This window comes from Phyllostomus hastatus, unplaced genomic scaffold (genome assembly GCF_019186645.2).
Source record: "Phyllostomus hastatus isolate PE091 unplaced genomic scaffold, TTU_PhHast_1.1 phas_scaffold_182, whole genome shotgun sequence".
Lineage (NCBI taxonomy): Eukaryota > Metazoa > Chordata > Mammalia > Chiroptera > Phyllostomidae > Phyllostomus > Phyllostomus hastatus.
Genome location: NW_025334013.1, coordinates 549,054 through 568,569, shown reverse-complemented (window position 1 = coordinate 568,569; position 19,516 = coordinate 549,054). Strand labels below are relative to the sequence as shown.

Here is a 19,516-nt window from a genome sequence, read left to right as displayed (position 1 = left end):
GGGCTCAGAGTCCTCGGTCCCCCAGGCCCATGGGCCCTCGCCCAGCTCCCTCCAGGCCTTTTGGGGTTGACGGGGCCTGTGGGACGGACCCTGGAGCTCCTCCGCTGCCCCCCCGGGGGGTGTGGGGCACGGCTTTGCTGGGACCCACTTGGGCGCTGCAGACACTCATGTCAGATCAGCCCTGTAGGCCAGAGCCCAGGAGAAGCCAAACCACCACCCCAGATGTGCCACCGTCACCCTCCGCAGGTGTAAGCAAGGGCCCCGGCTGGCATCAGATCCCCCTTCCCTGTTCTGCCCCTTGGGCCAGCTCTGGAGGCCAGCCAGCCTCCCCTGCCCCTGTCCACCGCTCTGCCTGTCAAATCACGAGTGAGTCTCGCTCTGGGACAAGTCACCCTCCGGTGAGGATGGAGGTGTCTGCTGGCTGGGGAGTTTGCCCTGCCCCCCCCCTCACCCCCCGAGGAGGCAGGCACCCGGTCGGGTGGCAGGACACCTCTGTCCGCCTGCTGACCACGGCCGTCTGAGCAGGGGCAGAAGTGCCTGCTGGCACCCAGGGTTTGGGCGTGTGGACCTCAGGCTGAGCCCGGTCCCCTGCCGTGGCAGAGGGTCCCCTTTGAGAGCAGGGGCCTGGCCCACAGGATCGCTCTTCCCCAAAGAGACTGTTGACCTCTGGGTCTGGACCTTCCAGGCAAGGGAAGCCTATCAAAGCCGGGGGCGCCCAGGGGCTCCCACACACTCAGGACAAGTCCTGATGACAGCGGCGAGGCGGTATGTTTGTAAACGCCGGCTTCACTTCGCACGCCCTTCACCTCCGGGCCCAGCGCGGTCCTCTGGCCGCCAGGAAAAGCCGGCGCCAGCCCTTCTCCTGCGCACGCTCGCCGCGTCCCTGAGCGCCGGGCGGCCTCTCCGCCGCGGGCCCGGACTGCCACCTCGCCGCTCCCGCGCGCTGGGGCGCCACGACGGGGGAATGGGGGCGAACACGACCCCTGCAGCACCGGGGCTGTGGGTCTGAGGGCGGACGGGAAGCTCCTCGGAACGCCCAGCAACTTAAAACACGAACTGTTTATTTCTCACGTTCCCTTCTCCCGGCCGTGGGCGACCTCGGGCACAGGAGAGCGTGGCGAGTGAAACCACGGGGACGCGACCGTCCGCCTCGCGTGGCTGGACTCCACCACAGCCCCCCGGGCTGGGAAGCACGTGCCCCTGTCCACCGGCTGGACCCCGGCGGACCGGCGGCACCGTCCGGGCCGTGGCAACCCCCTGGCGTCGGCGGGAAGCCCCAGACACTAAAGAGCAGGTCGCGGGGAGCGGAAACGGGCGGGCAAGCGCTTCCTGTACGTCACTTCCGGGCCGGCCAAGCACTTCCGCCCGCGGCGGGCCCCGCCCGCAGGCCGGCGCAGAGCGGGGCGGAGGGGCATTGGCCGCCCTCCCTCCCGCGGAACGGGCCGCCCGAGGCTCCGCTCGGGTCGGGGGTTCTGCTCGGGGCCTCCTCGGCGTCCGCGATAGGCGCTCCCGCCCCGTAAGTCCCGCGGAACCCCGCCCAGGCAAGCCTCGGCCGGCGCGCTGCTCCCCGAGCCCCCGGCGTCCGCACCGTCAGTGCCGCGCGCCCTGAAGGCCCCGACGTGGGGCCCGGGCGACCGCAGTCAGACGGGCGCCGCGCCAGCCGCGTGACGAGTTCCTCGCGGGCCACGCCCCCACGGCCCTCCCCGGAGGCTGACGGGCCGCCTCCCAGCCCGGCTGGCGGGCCGCCTCCCAGCCCGGCTGGCGGGGCGACGAGGGACCGAGGGCCCGGGTGGGCTCCTCGTGCGCGACAGCGAGCGGCCGGGCCGCCGTCGACGCCCGCAGACCGGTCCCCGGCACCCCCGGTGGGCTAGCAGACCGCGCACCGGCTGTCGTTACGCAGCCTCTCCGCCGGTGGGTGGTGGGGCCTCCTCGCGAGGCGCGCTGGGGGCGGAGACGCCTTCCTGCTGGAGGGCGGACCCCTGGCCCGCTTTCCGGGGGAAATGGCGCCGTCGCTGCCGCCGGGGTGCCCCTGGGGGCCCTGGAACGCGCCCCAGCGCCATGGAGTGCGGGCCCTGGTCGGGAGCAGCTTTCCCGGTGCGCGCGCCGTCCGGGTGGTTTGCCTCAGTGTGGGCGTCCGACGGACGGGGAAAACGCTGAATAAAGCAAATGACAACGGTTGCCTCTGGGCGCCTGGGACCCCGTCCTTGCTCCAGTCGGCCCACCCCAGGGCTCGTGTCCTTGTCGCCCCCCCTCTGGCCCGGGGGCTGCCCCCTCCACCAAGAAGCCCTAAGCTTGCCGGCGGAGTAGGGCTGCTCTTGGTTCTCCATCCCACCCCATCCCGCCCTTTTTCAACCGCCTTCCCCATGGGGAGACGCCGTCCCATCTCCTGCCCCTCGCCTGGCAGGCCGCACCGGAGCCCACAGCTCGGCCCTGGGGTGCTCATGCGCTGGCCTTGACGCCTCGGCTCTGGATGCCGCGGGTGCACCGTGGGGTTGGGTGGCGCCAGCCTCCCACTTGGTTCCTGCTGCCGAGGCCGTGGGGGGACACAGGTGGGGCGGGACGGGGTGGCGGCACCCGGGGGAGGGGGCAGGGAGGGGCACTGAGGGTCAGGCACATCACAGTCATGGGAGTTGATGGCATTTAAAACCCGGGCACCAAGGCGCCCCTGCGGTGAGTATGGCCGTGGGGCAGGTGCAGCCGCTTCTTCCGTTCTGGAGCCAAAGGGCACGACCGCCCACGAATTCACTGCGTTCCCTGACGGTCCTGTCAGGGCTGGTCCCAGCCCCGGGGCTCGCTCAGTCGCCTCAGTAACTCCCGGCAGGCCCCGGGCTGCCACTGCCGCGCAGTCATCGGTGACTTTCCTTTGACTGGGTTTGGGTTTGTGGGTGTCCAGGGGACACCCCGTCTCCCATGCTGGTTCCCTGGAGAATTCGTTCAGGTTCGCGCTGCTCTAGGAAATAAAAACCCCGTGTAGAGGCAGAAGCTTGGGCCAGCGGCCTTTTTAATGTGTGGGTTTTTTTTTTTTTAAATGGAGGTCATGTGAATTTCAGTAAAGTTACTGAAAATATGTAAACTTGCAACTTGAAAGTATCATCTTAAAGCATAAGGGAACAAGGTCAGCATGAAAAGGGAGTTAAGAAGGAATAGAAGGTTTTTACTTGAACGAAATCTGCTTTCAACGTAGACATTAGAAAATGGATAAAAGCCAAACCACAACATTTTAGCGGATCGGCTCACCTCCCCAGGCTGACCATCAGGTTCGGTGACTTGTGCACATTCTGAACCGGCTGTGCTCTCCAGGCCGGAGCGTGTCGTGCAGAGTTCCGGGGACTCGGCTCCCGGCCCGTGACAGACGCACCTTTGTCCGCACTCGCGGGGCTGCGGCGGCGTGTCACGGCGACTGCCACGGTTCCCACAGATTCCTCCCTGGACACGTGGGCAGTGCCCGGTTTCCGAGCTTTAACGACAGAGCTGTTGGAATGTCCCTCTGCGTGCAGGCAGGGGCTGGTGTTGCTCCGCTTCTTCAGGGTGCGTCCCCAGCGGTGGGCTCCCCGAAGGACGGGGTCGGGACCTGCGCACTTCCGTGCACTGCGCCCGAGTGCCCTGCCGACGGCTGGGGACGGTCTCAGGGTTCCCAGCTGGCATTTGAGAACACCCTGAGTTGTGTGCTCTAGAATAGGGATTCTTTGTTAAAAAAAAATACATTCCTGTTTTATTTACTTGTTTTAAAGGTGTACTTATTTCTACAGAGGGGGATGGGAAGGAGAAGGAGCGAAATATCAACGTGTGGTAGAAACATCAGTGTGTGGTTGCCTCTCACACGCCCCCTACTGGGGACCTGGCTCACAACCCAGGCGTGTGCCCTGACTGGGAATTGAACCGGTGACCCTTTGTTCTGCAGGCTGGCACTCAATCCACTGAACCACCCCAGCCAGGGCTAGAATAGGGATTCTTAACCTTGGGCCACAGGGCCCTAGAATTGAGGGGTCTGCACACTTGCATGGGGCAAACTGGTGTCTTCATTTTCACTGAGCTGGCTTCAGCTGAACTTCCCTTCGGTGGGGAGTGTGCCCCAACGGCACAGTCCAGGCACCGTCCCCACCGGTCCTGCGCCCTGCCCTGCGTGGCAAGGCTTGCTGCGGGCTGCGCCCTGCCGGGGCCGTGTTGTGCCAGGCGGCACGTCAGTGCACTGAGGGTGTCACAGCCTTGCTTCTCGAGATGTCTCTTCTCCGTGGACCCGGTTTCCCCTGAGTCCTAAAGGCGAACACTTTCTGAGGACGGGCCCTGGCAGGAGGCAGGTGGAGAGGCAGGCGCAGGCCCAGCCAGGGCCGCCCATCAGCTACCTGCTCCATGCCGGCGGGCACGGCAGCTTGCAGTTCAGTCGGGTTGGTTCTCGTCACGCGGGTCATTGGACAGGGGGCAGTCAGACCCGGCGGGTGGCGGGTGCCGCACGTGCTCGCGTGTCCGGCCTGCTGTGCCCCGTCTCCAGGCGGACGCAGGGCAGGGACCATCTCCCACCGCGAGGCCCTAGCGTCGCGTGGGCTGAGGGCGAGCGGGCAGGGGGAGACACGCCCTGGAGCGGGGGAGGCAGCTGCGGCTCCGGCCGGGACAGAGGCGCGCAGGCCCCTCCGGGCTCAGAGCACCCGGTCCCCAGCTCCCTCCCGCCGGCACCGGGTGCGGGGGGGGGGCCCCCCGCCCCCGCAGCCTCTCAGGGCCCCACTGCATCCCCGGGCGCCCGCTGCTCAGCTCTGCTCCGGATTTAACTGCAGGCCGAGGCCCAGCGGGGACACTGGTGCTCTGTGCTCAGCCCTCGCCCGTGCGGAGAAGACATGCGTGACCCCGGCTCTGATCTCGCGTGTTCCTGCACGCCACGCGGTTTCACTGCCGTCCCGTGCCGCGCTGCGTGGACACCCGCGCCGTGCCGCCGCTCAGGCTCCCGGGCAGACAGCCTGGTCCCCCCGGCGTGGCGGCCAGCAGGTCTCCGGCCTTCCAGAGGGTTCTGCCTGCTGTGCGTGGGCCGTGCCTCCCGTGCCGATGTTCACGTTTGCTCAGCCCTGAGTGGGGAGCATGTTTCCCTTCCGGACCTGCAGGTCCTGCCATTCCCTCCACACTCTGGTTTCGTGTCTTTAACGTGTTAGTTCCACTCTCTATGCTGTGTCCCACGTAATCCCCGCAGGTGTTTTTTCAGATGCCGCCTCTTTATTCAGCTCTGTCTTTCCTATTTAACCCACAGCTGAGTTGTTTCTGTAATTTCAAACCTTTTCAAACTTTTTCTTTTGAGAAGAGTTGCCAGAGGTTTTCCTGTGTAGCCTTCTGCCCACGTCCCCGAGTGTCACCCCCCCGGGACCTGGGTGGGGAGAGGAGCAGGGAGAGAAGACTGTTCGCTGGTCTGCCCCCCCACCCCCCCACCCCGGGTTAGGAGCTCGGCCTCCTCGGTCCGGTCTGGCGCTATCTCTCGGTCCTCCGAGGAGGACAAGGCGCCACTTTCTCCAGGGCAAAGACGTGCTTTTCCCCTTTGCCCCTGCGCGGGCTCACAGCCAGCCCTGGGATCTGTGATCTTTGACCCTCGCTTTGATCTTTCCCTGCAAACGCCCTCGGGCCAGAGCCTGTGGGGCAGATGGGTGGTGGGTGGGACCTCTGGGGCCCGTCCGTTCCTGCCTGTCTGCCCTGGGGGCAGAGCTGGGGGGCCCTGCCCCGCGCCGGGCTGTCTGCCTCCTGCTGTCCTGTGGTCCCGTGCCAGGGCCCTTTCTGGTCCGTGTCCGCAGCAGCGTCTCCCCGGGGCTGCGCGGCAGACTCCTCCCCCCTCCGCTTCCCTGGCCGGATCCCTGCCCTCGCGCCTCACCTGCGGCCACGGGCTGGCTGGGCTTCCTGAGGCTGCTGGGCTTTGCTCTCCGGGCTTTGCCTGTTCCGTCCCCCTGGGTTCAGACCCTGAGAGGCAGGAGGGCTCCTCTGGGGGCGGGCTCCCCCTCCCCTCTGGCCCCGACCTGGTGGGTTTCTGCCCAAGGAAGCAAACCCACAGGCAACCAGGGGCCGGGCTGCGGTGCGGTGTCTTGACAAGAAGGAGCCAGCTGACCGGTGTCCACTTACTTTTTAGGCCGCGCTGAGCCCTCGCTGTGAGGTCAGAAGTGTGTGGACGCACGACGGACACCGTGTGGATTCTGTGGCTCCTGTGCCGTGCGCTGCCCAGAAGAGCCGTCACCGTGGCTGGACACGGAGGCCAGGTGGAGGCTGCGCTCCCTGCTCTGGCCTGTCCCCGAGCAGGTGGGCTGTGGTGCAGGGTCTCTCGGCACCAAGAGGTGGTGGCTGGAGGGCAAGTGCCTGTCCTGGGCTCGCTGGGCCCTGCTCCGGACGTGGGGTGGGGTGGGGTGAGGTGGGGTGGGGTGGGGTGGCGTGGGTCGCCCACCCCTGCTGGGCTCCGCTCCGGAGGCCCCACGGCTGCCCCCACACGCGACGGAGGTGCCCCACTGCCGCCGAGCCCTGGTCAGGGGGTCCTCCAGGGCCCCGGGGAGGTGCTTGTGGGGAGGTGGGCTCTGGGCGCCCACAGTTCAGGGCGTTGGGCGCACCAGTCTGATTGGCTGAGACTTGAGGCGCCGTCCCCCACCCCCCTTTCCTCCTTCCCTCATCGAGAGGCGACCAGTTTGCAACGGGGACCCACAGTGAAGTCGGGGGCTGAGGGCCTGCAGCCCCTGAGGCCCCTGAGGCCCCCGAGTGAGGCTGTGGGCTTGCGGAGCAGCTGGAGCAGGACCCGAGGCCCACCCACGCGTGGGAGCGCTCTGAGATGTGTTCACGCGGCGCCCCACCCCGCGACCCTGGAGCTGCCATGGCCACGGGCTCCGTTCCCTCTTTTTCAGGGCATTCAGTACTTGTGTGTCTTTTCCTGGTTTTTATTTATTTGTTTTTAGAGACAAGAGAAGGGAGGGAGCGAGGGAAACATCAATGGGTGGCTGCCTCTTGCACCCGCTAATGGGGACCTGGTCCACAACCCAGGCACGTGCCCTGACTGGGAATCGAACCAGCGACCCTTTGGTTTGCAGGCCGGCACTCAATCCAGTGAGCCACCCCAGCCGGGGCCGAGTCTGCTGCTCCTAAACAGCGTGTAGGGCCCGGGCCCCGCACCAGCATCTGGTCAGCGGCATTTTCTGTTTGCCTCTGCGCTTTCTCTGGCCGCATCGGTCCCTTGGGCGTCGCCAGGGCACCGCCCACAGGCACGCTGCACTGTCTCCCCGCAGACGGGCGCTCAGGTTGCCAGCCGCAGAGAACGCCAGGTGCAGCCCCATCCGAGAGCGGGTTCTGTGGCCGCATCCGGAGGCCCCGGCCCCGGCCAGCGGGCGCCGCTGAGGTCAGCCTGGGCCTAGCGCGTCTCCGCTTCCTTCCTGTCTCTGCCGCCCGCAGCGGCACTTGACGGTCACGCCGCGACCGTTTCTGTCTGGAGGGGGTGTTTTCCCCCGGGGCCGGTCGGGTGCGTTGGCAGGGCTGCGGGGGCCTTGCCGGGGGGGGGGGGGGGCAGCTGGCGCCGGGACTCCCCGCTTGGCTGCTCTTGCGAGTCAGCGCGGAGCTCAGCGCCCTGGTGCTCAGGCCGCGCCGCCAGCCCCCGCCCTCACCGTCTCATGCGTCTGCGCCTGGGTGTCCGCACCTGCCACCGGGTCTGGCTGGGGAGCCCGGCAGCAGCTCTAGGGCACAGTGACACGTCCCCAGGGAAAGTGACCTGGTGCTTCAGGGGCCTCAGAATGAGGACTCGGCCTGGGGGTGGGGGGCTTTCCTGAGGGCCCGGGCCTGGGCTGAACTGGGCAGCCGCGGGCAGAGCAGCCCCGGTGGGGTCCCCAGCTCCACACGACTGGGGGACGGGGCCTCGGTCCTGCCTGAGCGGCTGGGAGGAGGAGGAGGAGGAGGAGAAGGCGCCGTGGCCTGGGGCGGCGGGGGTGCAGGTTTCGATGTCGACAACCCCGGGGAGGAGAGACCGGAGTCCGTGCTGCCTTCCGAGGGCTGGCGCTCCACCCTCAGCGTGAGGCCCCACGAGTAACCTGCTCGCTCTCACCCCGCCAGCCTCGCTCCTGCTCTTCGCCGGCGGCATGCCGACAGCCGGCAGCCGGGCCCGGCCTCCGTCCGGCCACCTGAGGTCGTGGGGCCAGAGATAAGGACGCGCCCGCTGGGACGCCATGGCGGCACCGGCGAAACCCCCGGCCGCGGCAGAGCTGGCCCCGGGCCCCGAGGAGAAGCCCCGGGGAAAGCCGCCCCTCGGCCGGGGCTCCCTGTTCGGCCACCGGAGTGAGAAGATCGTCTTCGCCAAGGGCGACGGCGCCCCGGAGGAGGGCGTGCTCGCCGTCACCATCACGGAGACCACGGTCATCGAGGCGGACCTGGGCGTGTGGAGCTCGCGGGCCCTGCTCTACCTCACGCTCTGGTTCTTCCTCAGCTTCTGCACCCTCTTCCTCAACAAGTACATCCTGTCTCTGCTGGAGGGCGAGCCCAGCGTGCTGGGTGAGCGGGCGCCGGGCCGGGGCGGGGGTGGGTGCGGGCCGGCGGGGGGCACGCGGGCGCTGCCGCCCTCCTGGGTCCCGGGCCGCGGCCCCAGCGAGCGCCCCGCCGTGTCGCCGCCCCGCAGGCGCGGTGCAGATGCTGGCCACCACCTGCATCGGCTGCGCGAAGATGTTCGTGCCCTGCTGCCTGCACCAGCACAAGGCCCGGCTCTCCTACCCACCCCACTTCGCCATGACCATGCTGCTCGTGGGCCTCATGAGGTGCGGGCGCAGGGGGCACGGGCCTGAGTCCTCGGGGCCCAGTGGTCACAGGGCGCCTCGTGGACGGTCCGTCCCAGCACACCTTTCCGCTCACTTCCAGGTTCGCCACGGTGGTCCTGGGCCTGGTCAGCCTGAAGAACGTGGCGGTGTCGTTTGCCGAGACGGTGAAGAGCTCCGCCCCCATCTTCACGGTGATCATGTCGCGGATGATCCTGGGGGAGTACACGGGTGAGCGGTCCTGCGGGCGCTTGCCGCCGCCCCTCCCCGTGCCCAGCGGGCGGGCTGCTGACACAGGCTGAGGTCGGGGGGCTGGACCGGGGAGAGTGACAAGCAGGTAACCCCGGTGCAGCACCCGCCCCAGGGAGGGAGCCGCCTTCTGCTCAGAGAGGAGGGCAGCCCCGACGCACCTGCGCCCTGGAGGCCCTGCCTCCCGGGTCCTTCCCACCCCCGGCCACTCTCCCCAGGTGTCCCACTGCCCCCATCCTCCCCACGGCCCAGCAGAGTGGACGTGCGTCCGCCTCTCCCGCCTTTAAGACGGGCAGTCTGCCCGCAGCCGCATGGTGCACGCACGCCCGCCCCCCGGCCGGCCTTTCCGGGAGCCGCATGCACTGCGGCCCCACGGCGCAGGCCCCGGGCCCCACGAGGGTGCGTGGTGCACACCTCCACCTGAGGGGTGGGCTCGCTTCAGTGCGGGAGACGCAGGACCCCAAAACAAGGCAAGTGCCCGCCTGGGGGGAGGAGCCACCGTGGGGACGAGGACACAGCCGGACTCCCTGCAGCTGGCCTTTCGCTGGCGGCGACCCGGTCGCACGGAAGCGGGGGCCTGGCTGCTCAGCCCGTCAGACCTGGGTCCAGGGGCTCTGGCACCGCAGTTCGGTTCCCCGCAGGGGAGGCAAGCTCTCTGCAGAGCAGCTGTCTCGCTGAGGGCAGTCTGCAGTGAGAACTCTGTTGGGGGCACAGGGGGCGGCCGCGGTCCCAGGACCTGAGGAGGGACAGTGTCTGCGCCTAGGGCCACCCGGAGCAGTGCCTGCCGTCCGCCAGCAGTGGCCGGTGCAGGCAGAGCCGTCTCGTGGGGTCCAGGGGCAGCCCTGGGGTGAACGTGTCACCCCAGCAGGCGCAGGCACAGGCGCGCAGGTCCGAGCCCTCGAGGGCCGCATGTGCCGTCCCTCGTGCAGGGCAGGGCCGGGAGCCCTCCTCAGGTGCTTGGCCCTCGGCCTGCCCCCCCACGTGCCCGAGGGCCTGTCGGCAGATTGGCCTCCTCCCCGACACCTCGCCTTGCGCTCCGGGCGGCGCCGCCCTGGGACAAGGCCACGGCCACAGCCCCTCGTCCACACTGAGCTCAGAGCTGCTGCCTCTGGGGTCAGAGCAGGGGCACCCACACCCCCTGGTGCCCTCTCCGGGAGCCGCTGTCCCCGCACCAAGCGGCATTTTTACCGTCCGCCTCGAGGTGCTCTAGGTTTCGGAAGGAAGCAGGAATGGACGACGCGTAGGTGCTCACGCCGCCCCCTGCCCCCCGAGGTTCACTTTTCAGTAGAATACCCCGAGCCTGTCTCTCCCTGTCCTCACTGGCAGGGGAGCAGCGGGGGCTTGGGTGTCCTCACTGCCCGGCCCCCCTCCAGCACGGAGGGGCCGGCCCGTGTCAGGTCTGGGTCTCGGCGGATGTCTGCCCCTCCCCCGTGGAGGGGGGGCGTCCCACACCGGACCAGCCAGCCACAGCCCGGTCTCCGTCTTGTCCTCTCAGGGCTGCTGGTCAACCTCTCCCTCGTCCCCGTCATGGGCGGCCTGGCGCTGTGCACGGCCGCCGAGATGAGCTTCAACGTGCTGGGCTTCTCGGCGGCGCTGTCCACCAACATCATGGACTGGTGAGTGCAGGCTCCCAGTGCAGAGCCGCTCGGCACCCCTCCCGCCCGGCCCGCTCCGCGCACCTGCGGCTGCCTTTGCCCAGAGAGCAGAGCGGCAGGTTCCCGTGAGGCAGCTTCTCCTCGAAGACGAAGAAAAAGACGAAGCTGCGGTTTGAGGAGGCGCGGGCTGGCCCTCAGACACGCTCGCGAGGGGTGTGGCCAGCCGACACGCCGCGGGGCCGAGTGCGGCGCGGGCAGCAGCTGCAGCCGGGTTCCTGGGGGCGAGGGGCAGCGGCGCGGTGTGTCGGCAAAGCCCGCCACCTGCCACCGGGACCTGTTGCTGCAGAGTCGCGCCCCCCCCCCCCGGGGCTGCCCTGGTTCCAGGGGAGGGGGGACGACTCCGTGGGTGTCGGAGTCCGTCGGCACCCTCACCGCCCAAGTCAGAGCGCTCAGCCTGAGGTTTCCAGTAGCTCGGCTGCGAAAAACCACAACCTCCATTCCACTTGTCGCCTTGGGGGCGCCACCCTCTGCCTCTGGGGCTCCTGGAATCGGGGCCAGCCACGTCGAGCATCCGGGGGGCACCGTGCTCGCGAGCTCAGGGCTTCCTGGGAGCATCGTGGCCCCAGCCTCGAGCTCCGCGGCCGCCCTCCGCCCCACGGACGCCCCCCGGGGCCTTCGGTCCGCGTCGCCGGGGCCTCCCTGCGGCTTCTGATGCCTGGTGCTCCGGAAGGGCCCGGGGGCGGCTTGGGCAGAAAGGCTGCTGGCCCGTGCTGGCCGCGCCTCCAAAGCAGCTGGCGTCCAGGTCCACCGGCGACGGTTCCTGCCGGGCGTCGTCCTGCCCGGCTTCCTCATGACACCGAAACCGAGACACAGCCGCCCGCTGCTTCTCACAGGGTGGCGGCCCCTTTGGGTCCCGGGGACAAGGACGCTGGCCGCGTGTGTGTCCCCCACACGGCTGGCCCGTCCGGGGTCCGCCCTTGCCCTGCGCCTGGGGCTGGCCTTCACGTGCCCTCGGGCCTGCTCCGGCTGCTGGCCCCGCGGGAGGGCTGCCCAGTCCGCGGTGGGCGCTGAGTGCAGGGTCCCGCGTCCACAGTGGGGCTCGTGCGTTGCTTCAGGCCGGGGCTCGGGGTCCTCTGACACCTGTGCGCTGGGCGGTCTCGGGCACGTCGCCCCACCCCCGAGTGCCTTGGTTTGCCCACGTGCGAGGCGGGAGGGTCGGCGCTCCCCCGGGTGAAGCAGCACCCAGGAAGCCCCGCGTGGGGGCGCTGCCGCCACTGTGCGGCTCAGGGGACGCGGACACCTGGGGCGTGCGGAGCCTCATGCCGACTCCCGGTGCTGATGGGAACCTCTTCTTCTTTCCATTCCAGTTTGCAAAACGTTTTCTCAAAAAAGCTGCTCAGTGGGGACAAGTACAGGTTCTCGTAAGTACCACACCGTCCGGGGCCGAGGGGCCCCTGTGCCGGGACACCTGGCACCTCCCCGGCTCCGGCTCCAGCGGCCCCAGGAGCGCCCTGGCGGGGGGGGGGGAGAAACACGGCAGAAACCCCCATTTCCCCCATTTCACCTGACAGGCACCCCTGTGGCCGAGCGGGTCGGCTTGGGGGTGCATGGGCCCTCCTCCTCATCCGGGGGGCGGGGGGGGCGGCACAGTCTGGCCTGCCCAGGCGGGGTCTTGCCCGGTGTCCAGCAGAGAGAGGCTCAGCCTCCCCCCCCGCCGGCTGTCCCCGCAGGGCCACCGAGCTGCAGTTCTACACGAGCGCCGCGGCCGTGGCCATGCTGGTGCCCGCCTGGGTCTTCTTCCTGGTGAGTGCGGGCCGGGCCCCGGCTGCATCTGCCTGTGCGGTCTGGGGGCGGAGCACGGCCGGGTGCAGGCCGTGGGGGCAGCCTGGGGGCTGCGACGCGCCCCCAGGCAGAAGGGACAGGGAGTGAGCGCCAGGCCTGGGCGGTCCCGTGCAGAGTCCCACCCACAGCGGCCGATCCGTGGCTGTGGGAGTTTCCTGAGATTTTCACGTGAGGGGGTTTAGGCTTATTTGTTCTTTAACAAAGATTTTCATTTATTTATTTTAGGGAGAGGGCAAGGTAGGGAGGAAGAGAGGGAGAGAAACATCAATTGGTTGCCTCAAACACAACCCGTCAGCAGACCAAACCCCCAACCTGGGCACGTGCCCTGACGGGAATTGAACCCACGACCTTTCGATTTGCGGGACGAAGCCCCGCCCACTGAGTCACAGCAGTCAGGGCCAGGTCCTCTTATTTCACAATAGCACGTGCCCACTGCAGCATGGTCAGCTGGGCGGGAGGGCACTGGCCGGGAGAGCGGGCCACTGGCCCCTCGCCCTCCCCAGACGCCTGCGCGGGCAGCAGTGCCCGCTGCCTGTGGGCGTGGGGTTCCATGGGTTCTCCCCACAGTGGGCTGGGTGGCGCGGCCCTGCCCCCACCCCCCCCACCAGTGGCTCTGCCCTGACCCGCCAGCGCCCGGGACGGCCGCGCCCCTGTCCGTGCAGGTGGCAGGGCCCCTCCGTCGAGCTGCCAGCAGGGCCCTCGGGGGCGCGTGGCCGGAGTCGGGGCGGTCGGTGGGGAGGCACGCAGACCTGGGGTTATACGGCTGCCGCCCGTTAGGTGGCCACAGGCTCGCCTGCCTCGTCGCGCAGCTGCCACCGCCCCCGTCTCCAGAACCTTCCGTCCTCCCGAACGGCACCTCTGTCCCCGACACGCTCCCCACCCGCCCCAGCCCCCGCACCACCGTCTGCTCTGTGTCTCCGGGGACCCCCTGAGAGTGGAGTCGCTAGTCGGTCCTTCTGTGGTGCGTGTCACGCAGCGTGATGCCCTCCGGGTCCGTCCGCGTTGTAGCATGTGTCACAGCTCGCCTCTAAGGACGGATACTGTTTCATCGCGTGTGTGTGTGACATCTTGGTGACATTCTGTGTGTCCGCTGGTGTGCACGCAGACACTTGGGTCATTTCCACAGTTGGCTGCTGCGAGCGTGGGGCGCACACACCTATTTGGGTCTCTGGTTTTGCTTCTTCTGGGGACACGCCTGGAGGCTGCCGGACTCCGTGGGAGTGGGACGTCTAACTCCCTGGGGGGCGGCTAGACTGCGCTCCCACCAGCAGCGCACGGGGTCCCGAGTTCCGCTCGCCCTCGCCGGCACTGGCTTCTGGCGGGTTTCGGTTTGTGTCTTCGGGGTCGGCCGTCGGTGGGGGGAGGTGGTGTCGCACGGCGCCCACACTGGGGCTCCCCCCAGTCCGGCGCCCTGGGGCCCGGGCCGTGCGCGCACTGGCCGCGCCTGTCCAGCCGAGCTCTTGAGCCGTGCCGCCCGGCGGCCCCCGCAGAAGGCTGCTGGCAGTGTCCGCCCGCTGACCCAGATGACGGACGCGTGAGGCACTGTCCCCCTGGGGTGGCCGGGACTCGGGGGCAGCCATGGAGTGCTGTGACCGTCCCCCACGCAGGACCTGCCGGTGATCGGCCGGAGCGGGAAGAGCTTCAGCTACACGCAGGACGTGGTGCTGCTGCTGCTGCTGGACGGCGTGCTGTTCCACCTGCAGAGCGTCACCGCCTACGCCCTCATGGGCCGGATCTCCCCGGTGACCTTCAGGTGAGCCGGGCCCGCGGCGTGCCGGCCTGCCGCTGTCTTGGGGGGGGCCCTGGGACCTCGCGTCTTCCTGAGAGGTGTCCGTCGTGGCCACGCGCTGCGGCGGTGCCGCGGTCACGTGTCCCGAGGACCGGGCCGTGGGTGTCGGTGCCGCCGCAGAGGCCCGCGGGGAGTGTGCGCCGAGCCTTCTCCCTGCTGGGGCGCGTCGTCCGACTTGGACCCCTCGCGCCCCTGGCCCCGAACAGGGAGTGTCTGCAGCACCCTGGGCGGCGGCCGTGGCTTCCAGACTCCCCCGAGGCTCGGGGCGGACGCGTCTCTGGGCCTCTGTCTTCGTCCTGGCCTCCCCGCGGGGCCCGGAGTCGCGTCCAAGTGGCCCCGAGCCTGTGTGTCCCGGCTGCCGTCAGCGGTGGGTCCGGAAAAGGCCAAGAGGGAGACCCAGTTTTCCTACATGTTCTATTCAGCTTACAAAGACAATGCGTCCTCTCACAAAAAGTTCTGAAAAGGCAGAAAAGTAGAACACGTAAAGTTTAAATTTCCCGTTACCCCGAGAGACAGGCCTGTCCACATTTCCCGTGTCTCGTGGCAACCCCACTCCCACCGCGTGTCGATGCCGCTGGCGCAGGACCAGCGGCCCCGGGGGCGGCCCCTCCGCGGGGCCCGGGGAGCTGGCGCAGGTCTGTGGGCCGCCGCCTCCCTCCCGAGAGGGCAGACTGAAGCAATTAGGGGCGACGTGTTACAATGTCCACTACTTCCTTAAAAGCACCAAAAAGGGAAGAAAATACGGCAAAGTGCTAATTTTTAAAGATTTTACATATTTATTTTTAGAGAGGGGAAGGCAGGGAGAAAGACAGGGAGAGAAACATCGATGTGTGGTTGCCCCTCACACACCCCCTGCCGGGCACCTGGCTGCAACCCAGGCCTGTGCCCTGAGTGGGAATCGAACTGGCGACCCTTTGATTCGGAGTCTGGTGCTCAACCCGCTGAGCCGCACCAGATGGGGCAGAGTGGCGGTTCTCAAGTGTAGGAAGTGGGGACGTGGCTGCTCGGCCCCCTCCTCCTTGGTTTGACATGGTTCCTGATAAAAAGCGCGCCCCCCCACCGGAGAGACCGGAGGGACCCCCGGACAGGCCCGCCACGGGGCCGGACGAGGGCCGGCGTCCGGGCAGGCGGCCACCCCTCCTCTGTCTTGCAGCGTCGCCAGCACCGTGAAGCATGCCCTGTCCATCTGGCTCAGCATCATAGTTTTTGGCAACAAAGTCACCAGCCTGTCGGCTGTGGGCACCGTCCTGGTGACAGCTGGCGTCCTGCTCTACAACAAGGCCAAGCAGCACCAGCGGGACACCATGCACAGCCTCGCTTCGGCTGCCAGCCGGACGCCCGACGATGGCGCAGAGCCGCTGATTCCCAAGGACCCCAGGCCGCACCACTGAGCTCTGGAGCCTCGGCAGGTGCCGGGGCCCCGGGCACCGCGCGCTTCTGTCTCCCAGCCGGCGCGGTCCCCGCCCCCTGCCGCCCGCACCCTGCCCGTTCCGTGGGCCCGCTGGGCGGGAAAAGGGCCTGTGCGGCCCCAGCCGCCCCTTTCTGGGGTCTCTGGTCAAAACCAGCAGGACCTTGCAGGGTCCCCAGACGTTGGTTCCCTGTGGGGGGGCCAGAGCCAGCTGCCACTGAGCCACTGCTGCACACTGTGAAAAGCGCCGCCCTCGGCCCCACGCGGGGTGCGGGGGGGGTGGGTGCCGCCAGCCGCACTGCACACCAGCTCCCACTGCAGTCAGGCCGGGCTCCGGCCCCTCTGTGGGTGACGGGCTCGGGGGCGACTGTGAAGCCAGAGCCGGTCCAGGTGCCAACGTGGGCCACTCCCTGCTCCGTGTCAGTGGGGTGAACTCATCTGCTCCAGGCCAGACATCAGGGCCACCCGAGGCGCGGCCCGCCCTTGGCCATCTGGGGAGACCTCTGTGCCCAGACAGAGGGCTGGGGTGCCCCAGGCCTTGGCACAGAGGCCGTGGAGCCTGGCGGGGTGGGGAGGGGACACTCCGGGCGCAGAAACAAGGATCCCCCGCTGCGGAGGGCCGGGTGTGGGGCCCTGCCCTTGTCCCTGAGGCGTCCACTCCCTGCCCGGGAGCTGCCGGCACCTGGCACCACTTAGGGAGAAGTGACTCAAGGGAGGGAGGCCCCACCACCCCAGTCTGCTGGGCCCCGCCCCTGCCTGCCCGGGCGCTCACGCACCCGTGACTACCACCTGCAGTGCTGGGCTCAGGCCAGGGAGACTCGGGTGGTCCCTGCCACTCTGGCCCAGGCTGCTCGGTAGGGTCCCCGAGGGTGCGGGTGTCCCCGTCCTCTCCCAGCTGGCCCCTCCTGAGGGGGTGCGGGGGGGGGGGAGAGTGTGTGGGGTGTTCACGGTCCTCGTGACACTGCGTGTAAAATGGCAGTGCAGTTTCCTAACAGGCAGGCTAGGGCACAGACGGCTCTGGGCGTGTCGGGTCACCCACTCTGCACCGCTGCCTGGCTCGGCCCGGCCGTCCCCCCAGAGCGGACAGATGACCCTGTGGGGTTTGCGCCCGGACTTGGGCTGAGACTCCCATCCTGGAGGGACTTCCAGTGGGGCCTGTCTCCGGCCAGGCTTGGAGGGCCTCTCCTTTGCACCTGTGGCCGGGGTTGTCCCGAGCCCTGGGGCCGGTCGGAGGCAGCCCTCCCTACCCGGGGAGCAGGTCTGGCCCCTGGCCGCCCGGAGCCCGCCTGTGGGACCGAGAGAAGTGACTGACAGCAGGGCCCGAGGCCCTCCCCGCTGCCCCGTCTCCACCCTGCTGCTCAGGCCTGGGCCCCCACAGCCCCGTCTCTGGTTTCCCCGTGGGCGCGTCGAGGGGGAGACGCAGAAACTGCCTCCTCGGGGCGGCGGGCCTCCTGGAAACGGAGAGCGATAACCACGTCGCGTCGGGCTCTGCCTGCTTGACAAGCCTGCCGCGGTGATGAACTAAAATGAGGCCTTTTAGACAACAAGTAACCTTTTCACAAAGCCACCCTGTGGCCGGAGGACAGGCAAGTGCGGGTCACCTGCTGGACAGCCGCCCTTTCACAGCCAGGTGTTTCTGATGTGCCTCCCCCAGGTGCCTGTCCCTTTCCTCTTCTCCGCTTCCCCCCAAACACAACTACAAAACTAAGGGGGATTCGTTGGAGGTGGCCGGGGAGGTGGGTCGTCATGTTGATCTGTAGGACCAGAGAGAAAGCTGCGCCCTGGGGCCCCTGCCCGCGCCCTGGGGGATGCAGCTGAACACGGCCCTCTGACCGGGACTTCCACAGGGCCTCCTCGGACTTCGTCCTCCGAGTGCGAAGGGACACACCCACCTGCCTGAATCCCAACGCCCTCAGGGAGCTCTGGGCCCCACCCACGATGGGCCCTGCCCTCCGCTCCTACTGTTGGCTTTCAGCCAGTTTTGATTTTCCAAGTTTTTGGACCAGAAGTGAAACGAAGATTCCTAAATTATTAGTAAGTGAGGCAATTTCCCGCAAAGCTGCTTTTGAGACCCGTCATCCTGAGCTGCGGCTGGTGCAGCCCTTGCTCGGGGCCCACATTCCTTCCGTCACCCGCAGCTGCGCCCCAAAGCCTCCCACCTCTCGGCATTCCCAGGCCCGCCTGCGCGGAGTCACGCCTGGCCTCGTGTCTGACAACTGTCCAGGCGACCCTTTTCACCGGCTTTGTCTGGTTTCTGCAGCGTGTTCTGCCCACCGAACTGTCCCGGGTGTGTGTGCACCAGTGTCGAGTCTGCGTGTCCCCCTCCCCCCCCGTCACTCCTGTGTCTGTGGCTGTCCGTGCCTTCTCACACACACACACACACACACACGCTCACACCGCACTGAGGCTGAGGCAGGCCGCCTGCTCACGCCCACTGATACGCAGGCACACGCGGGCCTCAGGCGTCCACCGTCCGCTACTGCTCGGCAGCACAGCTGCTCGCCTGAGCCCAGCAGCCTCCGTGTCTGCGTCTGAGCAGGAAAGCTGTCTGCCTCGGAGAGCTGAGGGCGCCCTTGCACAACCCCAAATGTGGCTCTAATTTGGGGAAAAGTAAACACGGCGAGCAGAAAACACCGTGCTGCCCGAGGAGTGGCGGCCACGTGGCGCTGTGCTCGTGGCCTGTGCCCCACATGCTTCTCCCGACCCCAGGGGTTTGCTTGCTGCTGCGCACGCTCCCCTGGACGGGCTCAGAGCGGCTGGTGGGTGGGGCGGACACGCACGGGGCTCTCTTGGCCGGTCCAGCCATGTGCTTCCTCAGGCCTGCGGGGGAGTCTTTCCACTGCTCCCCCAGGCCAGAGGCACTCAACACGGGTGTCGTCACGGGCAGAGGCCCTGTTAACTGCTTCTCCCTCCCTCCCGGAGATTTCACACTGAGGGCTTTATCGTTTCCCCGGATGTGCACATGCCCTGGTGTGGGCCTCTTCGTTTTCTTCGTTTCTAAGGAAGCAAGCCCCGGCCTCCCAGTGTTATCTGCCTGTTTCTCTCTGTGCTGGACGAGGAGCCAAGAGCAGACCGGGGGTCAGTGGCTCGGCTGGCCGCCAAGGCATGAAACTGCCAACCTCGCTGGCTGGGATTCTGAGCGATGGCCGCGGGACCCGTGCCCACGTGTCCAGGCCGGGTCAGAAACTGTTGTAACTGGCAATGTCTTTTGTTTGTCTGGGTGGGGTTTTTTGGTGTGTCCCCCCCCCCCCCGTTTTCATTTGGGGAAAACTGGCGTCTGGCTGATCTGCTGTTTCTAGACTGTTCACTGCTGTCCCAGCTGCCTGTGAACCTGCCACTCGGGGGAGCCGGCCAGGGCTTTCCCCGCCCTGGGGAGGGGGGGGTTCTGTCAATAACCATCTGCTGCTGCATCAGAGCCCAGGAATCTTCGCCTCCTCCCCAGCAGTGCCGTGGGGTCCTTGCCCGAGGCGTCCACGGGCTGTGTTCTCCGCCCATGCCAGTATTTGTGTGACTGCGCCAGCACGTGACACAAAACGGTTCTGTGAAGTGACTGAGTCACTGCCCCTTCGCTGTGGTAATACGTGTATCCTGTGGGTGCCTCCTGCCCTTGTCCAAATAAAGCCACTTCTGGCAGTCACTTGGTGACTCCCGTTCTGCAAAAGTAAACAGGTGGTGTGCCCTCGTCTTCTTCACTGGGCGGTAAGCGCCGGTTCCGGGGTGAAAACCTGGCCTGGGACAGCGAGCCCCGTAGAGTGGACACGACCGTCCAGCGGGAAGGAGCCCCAACCGCCAGAGACCCGCGGAGACCGGGGAGGGGGCGGGGCCTGCGCAACGGTGCTGCCCAGCTGGCTGTCCCCTCCTGTAAAACATTTACTCATTTACTCTAGGCAGAGGGGAA

General features: G+C 67.8%; 1 protein-coding gene across 8 annotated transcripts; it reads left to right on the top strand.

The window, feature by feature from the left end:
* The first annotated feature begins 1,345 nt into the window (after positions 1 to 1,345).
* On the top strand, positions 1,346 to 19,284 carry SLC35E2B (solute carrier family 35 member E2B). Of its 8 annotated transcripts, XM_045859705.1 has the most exons (12): positions 1,346 to 1,516; positions 6,095 to 6,221; positions 7,035 to 7,125; positions 7,230 to 7,339; positions 8,044 to 8,478; positions 8,603 to 8,738; positions 8,839 to 8,966; positions 10,480 to 10,600; positions 11,947 to 12,000; positions 12,310 to 12,382; positions 14,029 to 14,174; positions 15,364 to 19,284. In XM_045859705.1, the coding sequence occupies exons 5-12, from the start codon at positions 8,157 to 8,159 to the stop codon at positions 15,599 to 15,601; spliced, it is 1,218 nt and encodes a 405-aa protein (XP_045715661.1). In that variant the 5' UTR covers positions 1,346 to 1,516; positions 6,095 to 6,221; positions 7,035 to 7,125; positions 7,230 to 7,339; positions 8,044 to 8,156; the 3' UTR covers positions 15,602 to 19,284. The 8 variants fall into 8 exon arrangements, with proteins under 8 accessions (XP_045715661.1, XP_045715664.1, XP_045715659.1 ...); XM_045859708.1 differs by lacking the exon at positions 7,035 to 7,125; XM_045859703.1 differs by lacking the exon at positions 7,035 to 7,125 and having other exon boundaries at positions 6,095 to 6,261.
* The last annotated feature ends 232 nt before the right edge of the window (positions 19,285 to 19,516 follow it).

Coding starts and splice junctions, on each gene's coding strand:
- SLC35E2B (XM_045859702.1), top strand. CDS start 8,157: ATGGCGGCACCGGCGAAACCCCCGGCCGCGGCAGAGCTGGCCCCGGGC. Junction 8,479..8,602: donor GGGCGAGCCCAGCGTGCTGG/GTGAGCGGGCGC, acceptor GCCGCCCCGCAG/GCGCGGTGCAGATGCTGGCC. Junction 14,175..15,363: donor ATCTCCCCGGTGACCTTCAG/GTGAGCCGGGCC, acceptor TCTGTCTTGCAG/CGTCGCCAGCACCGTGAAGC.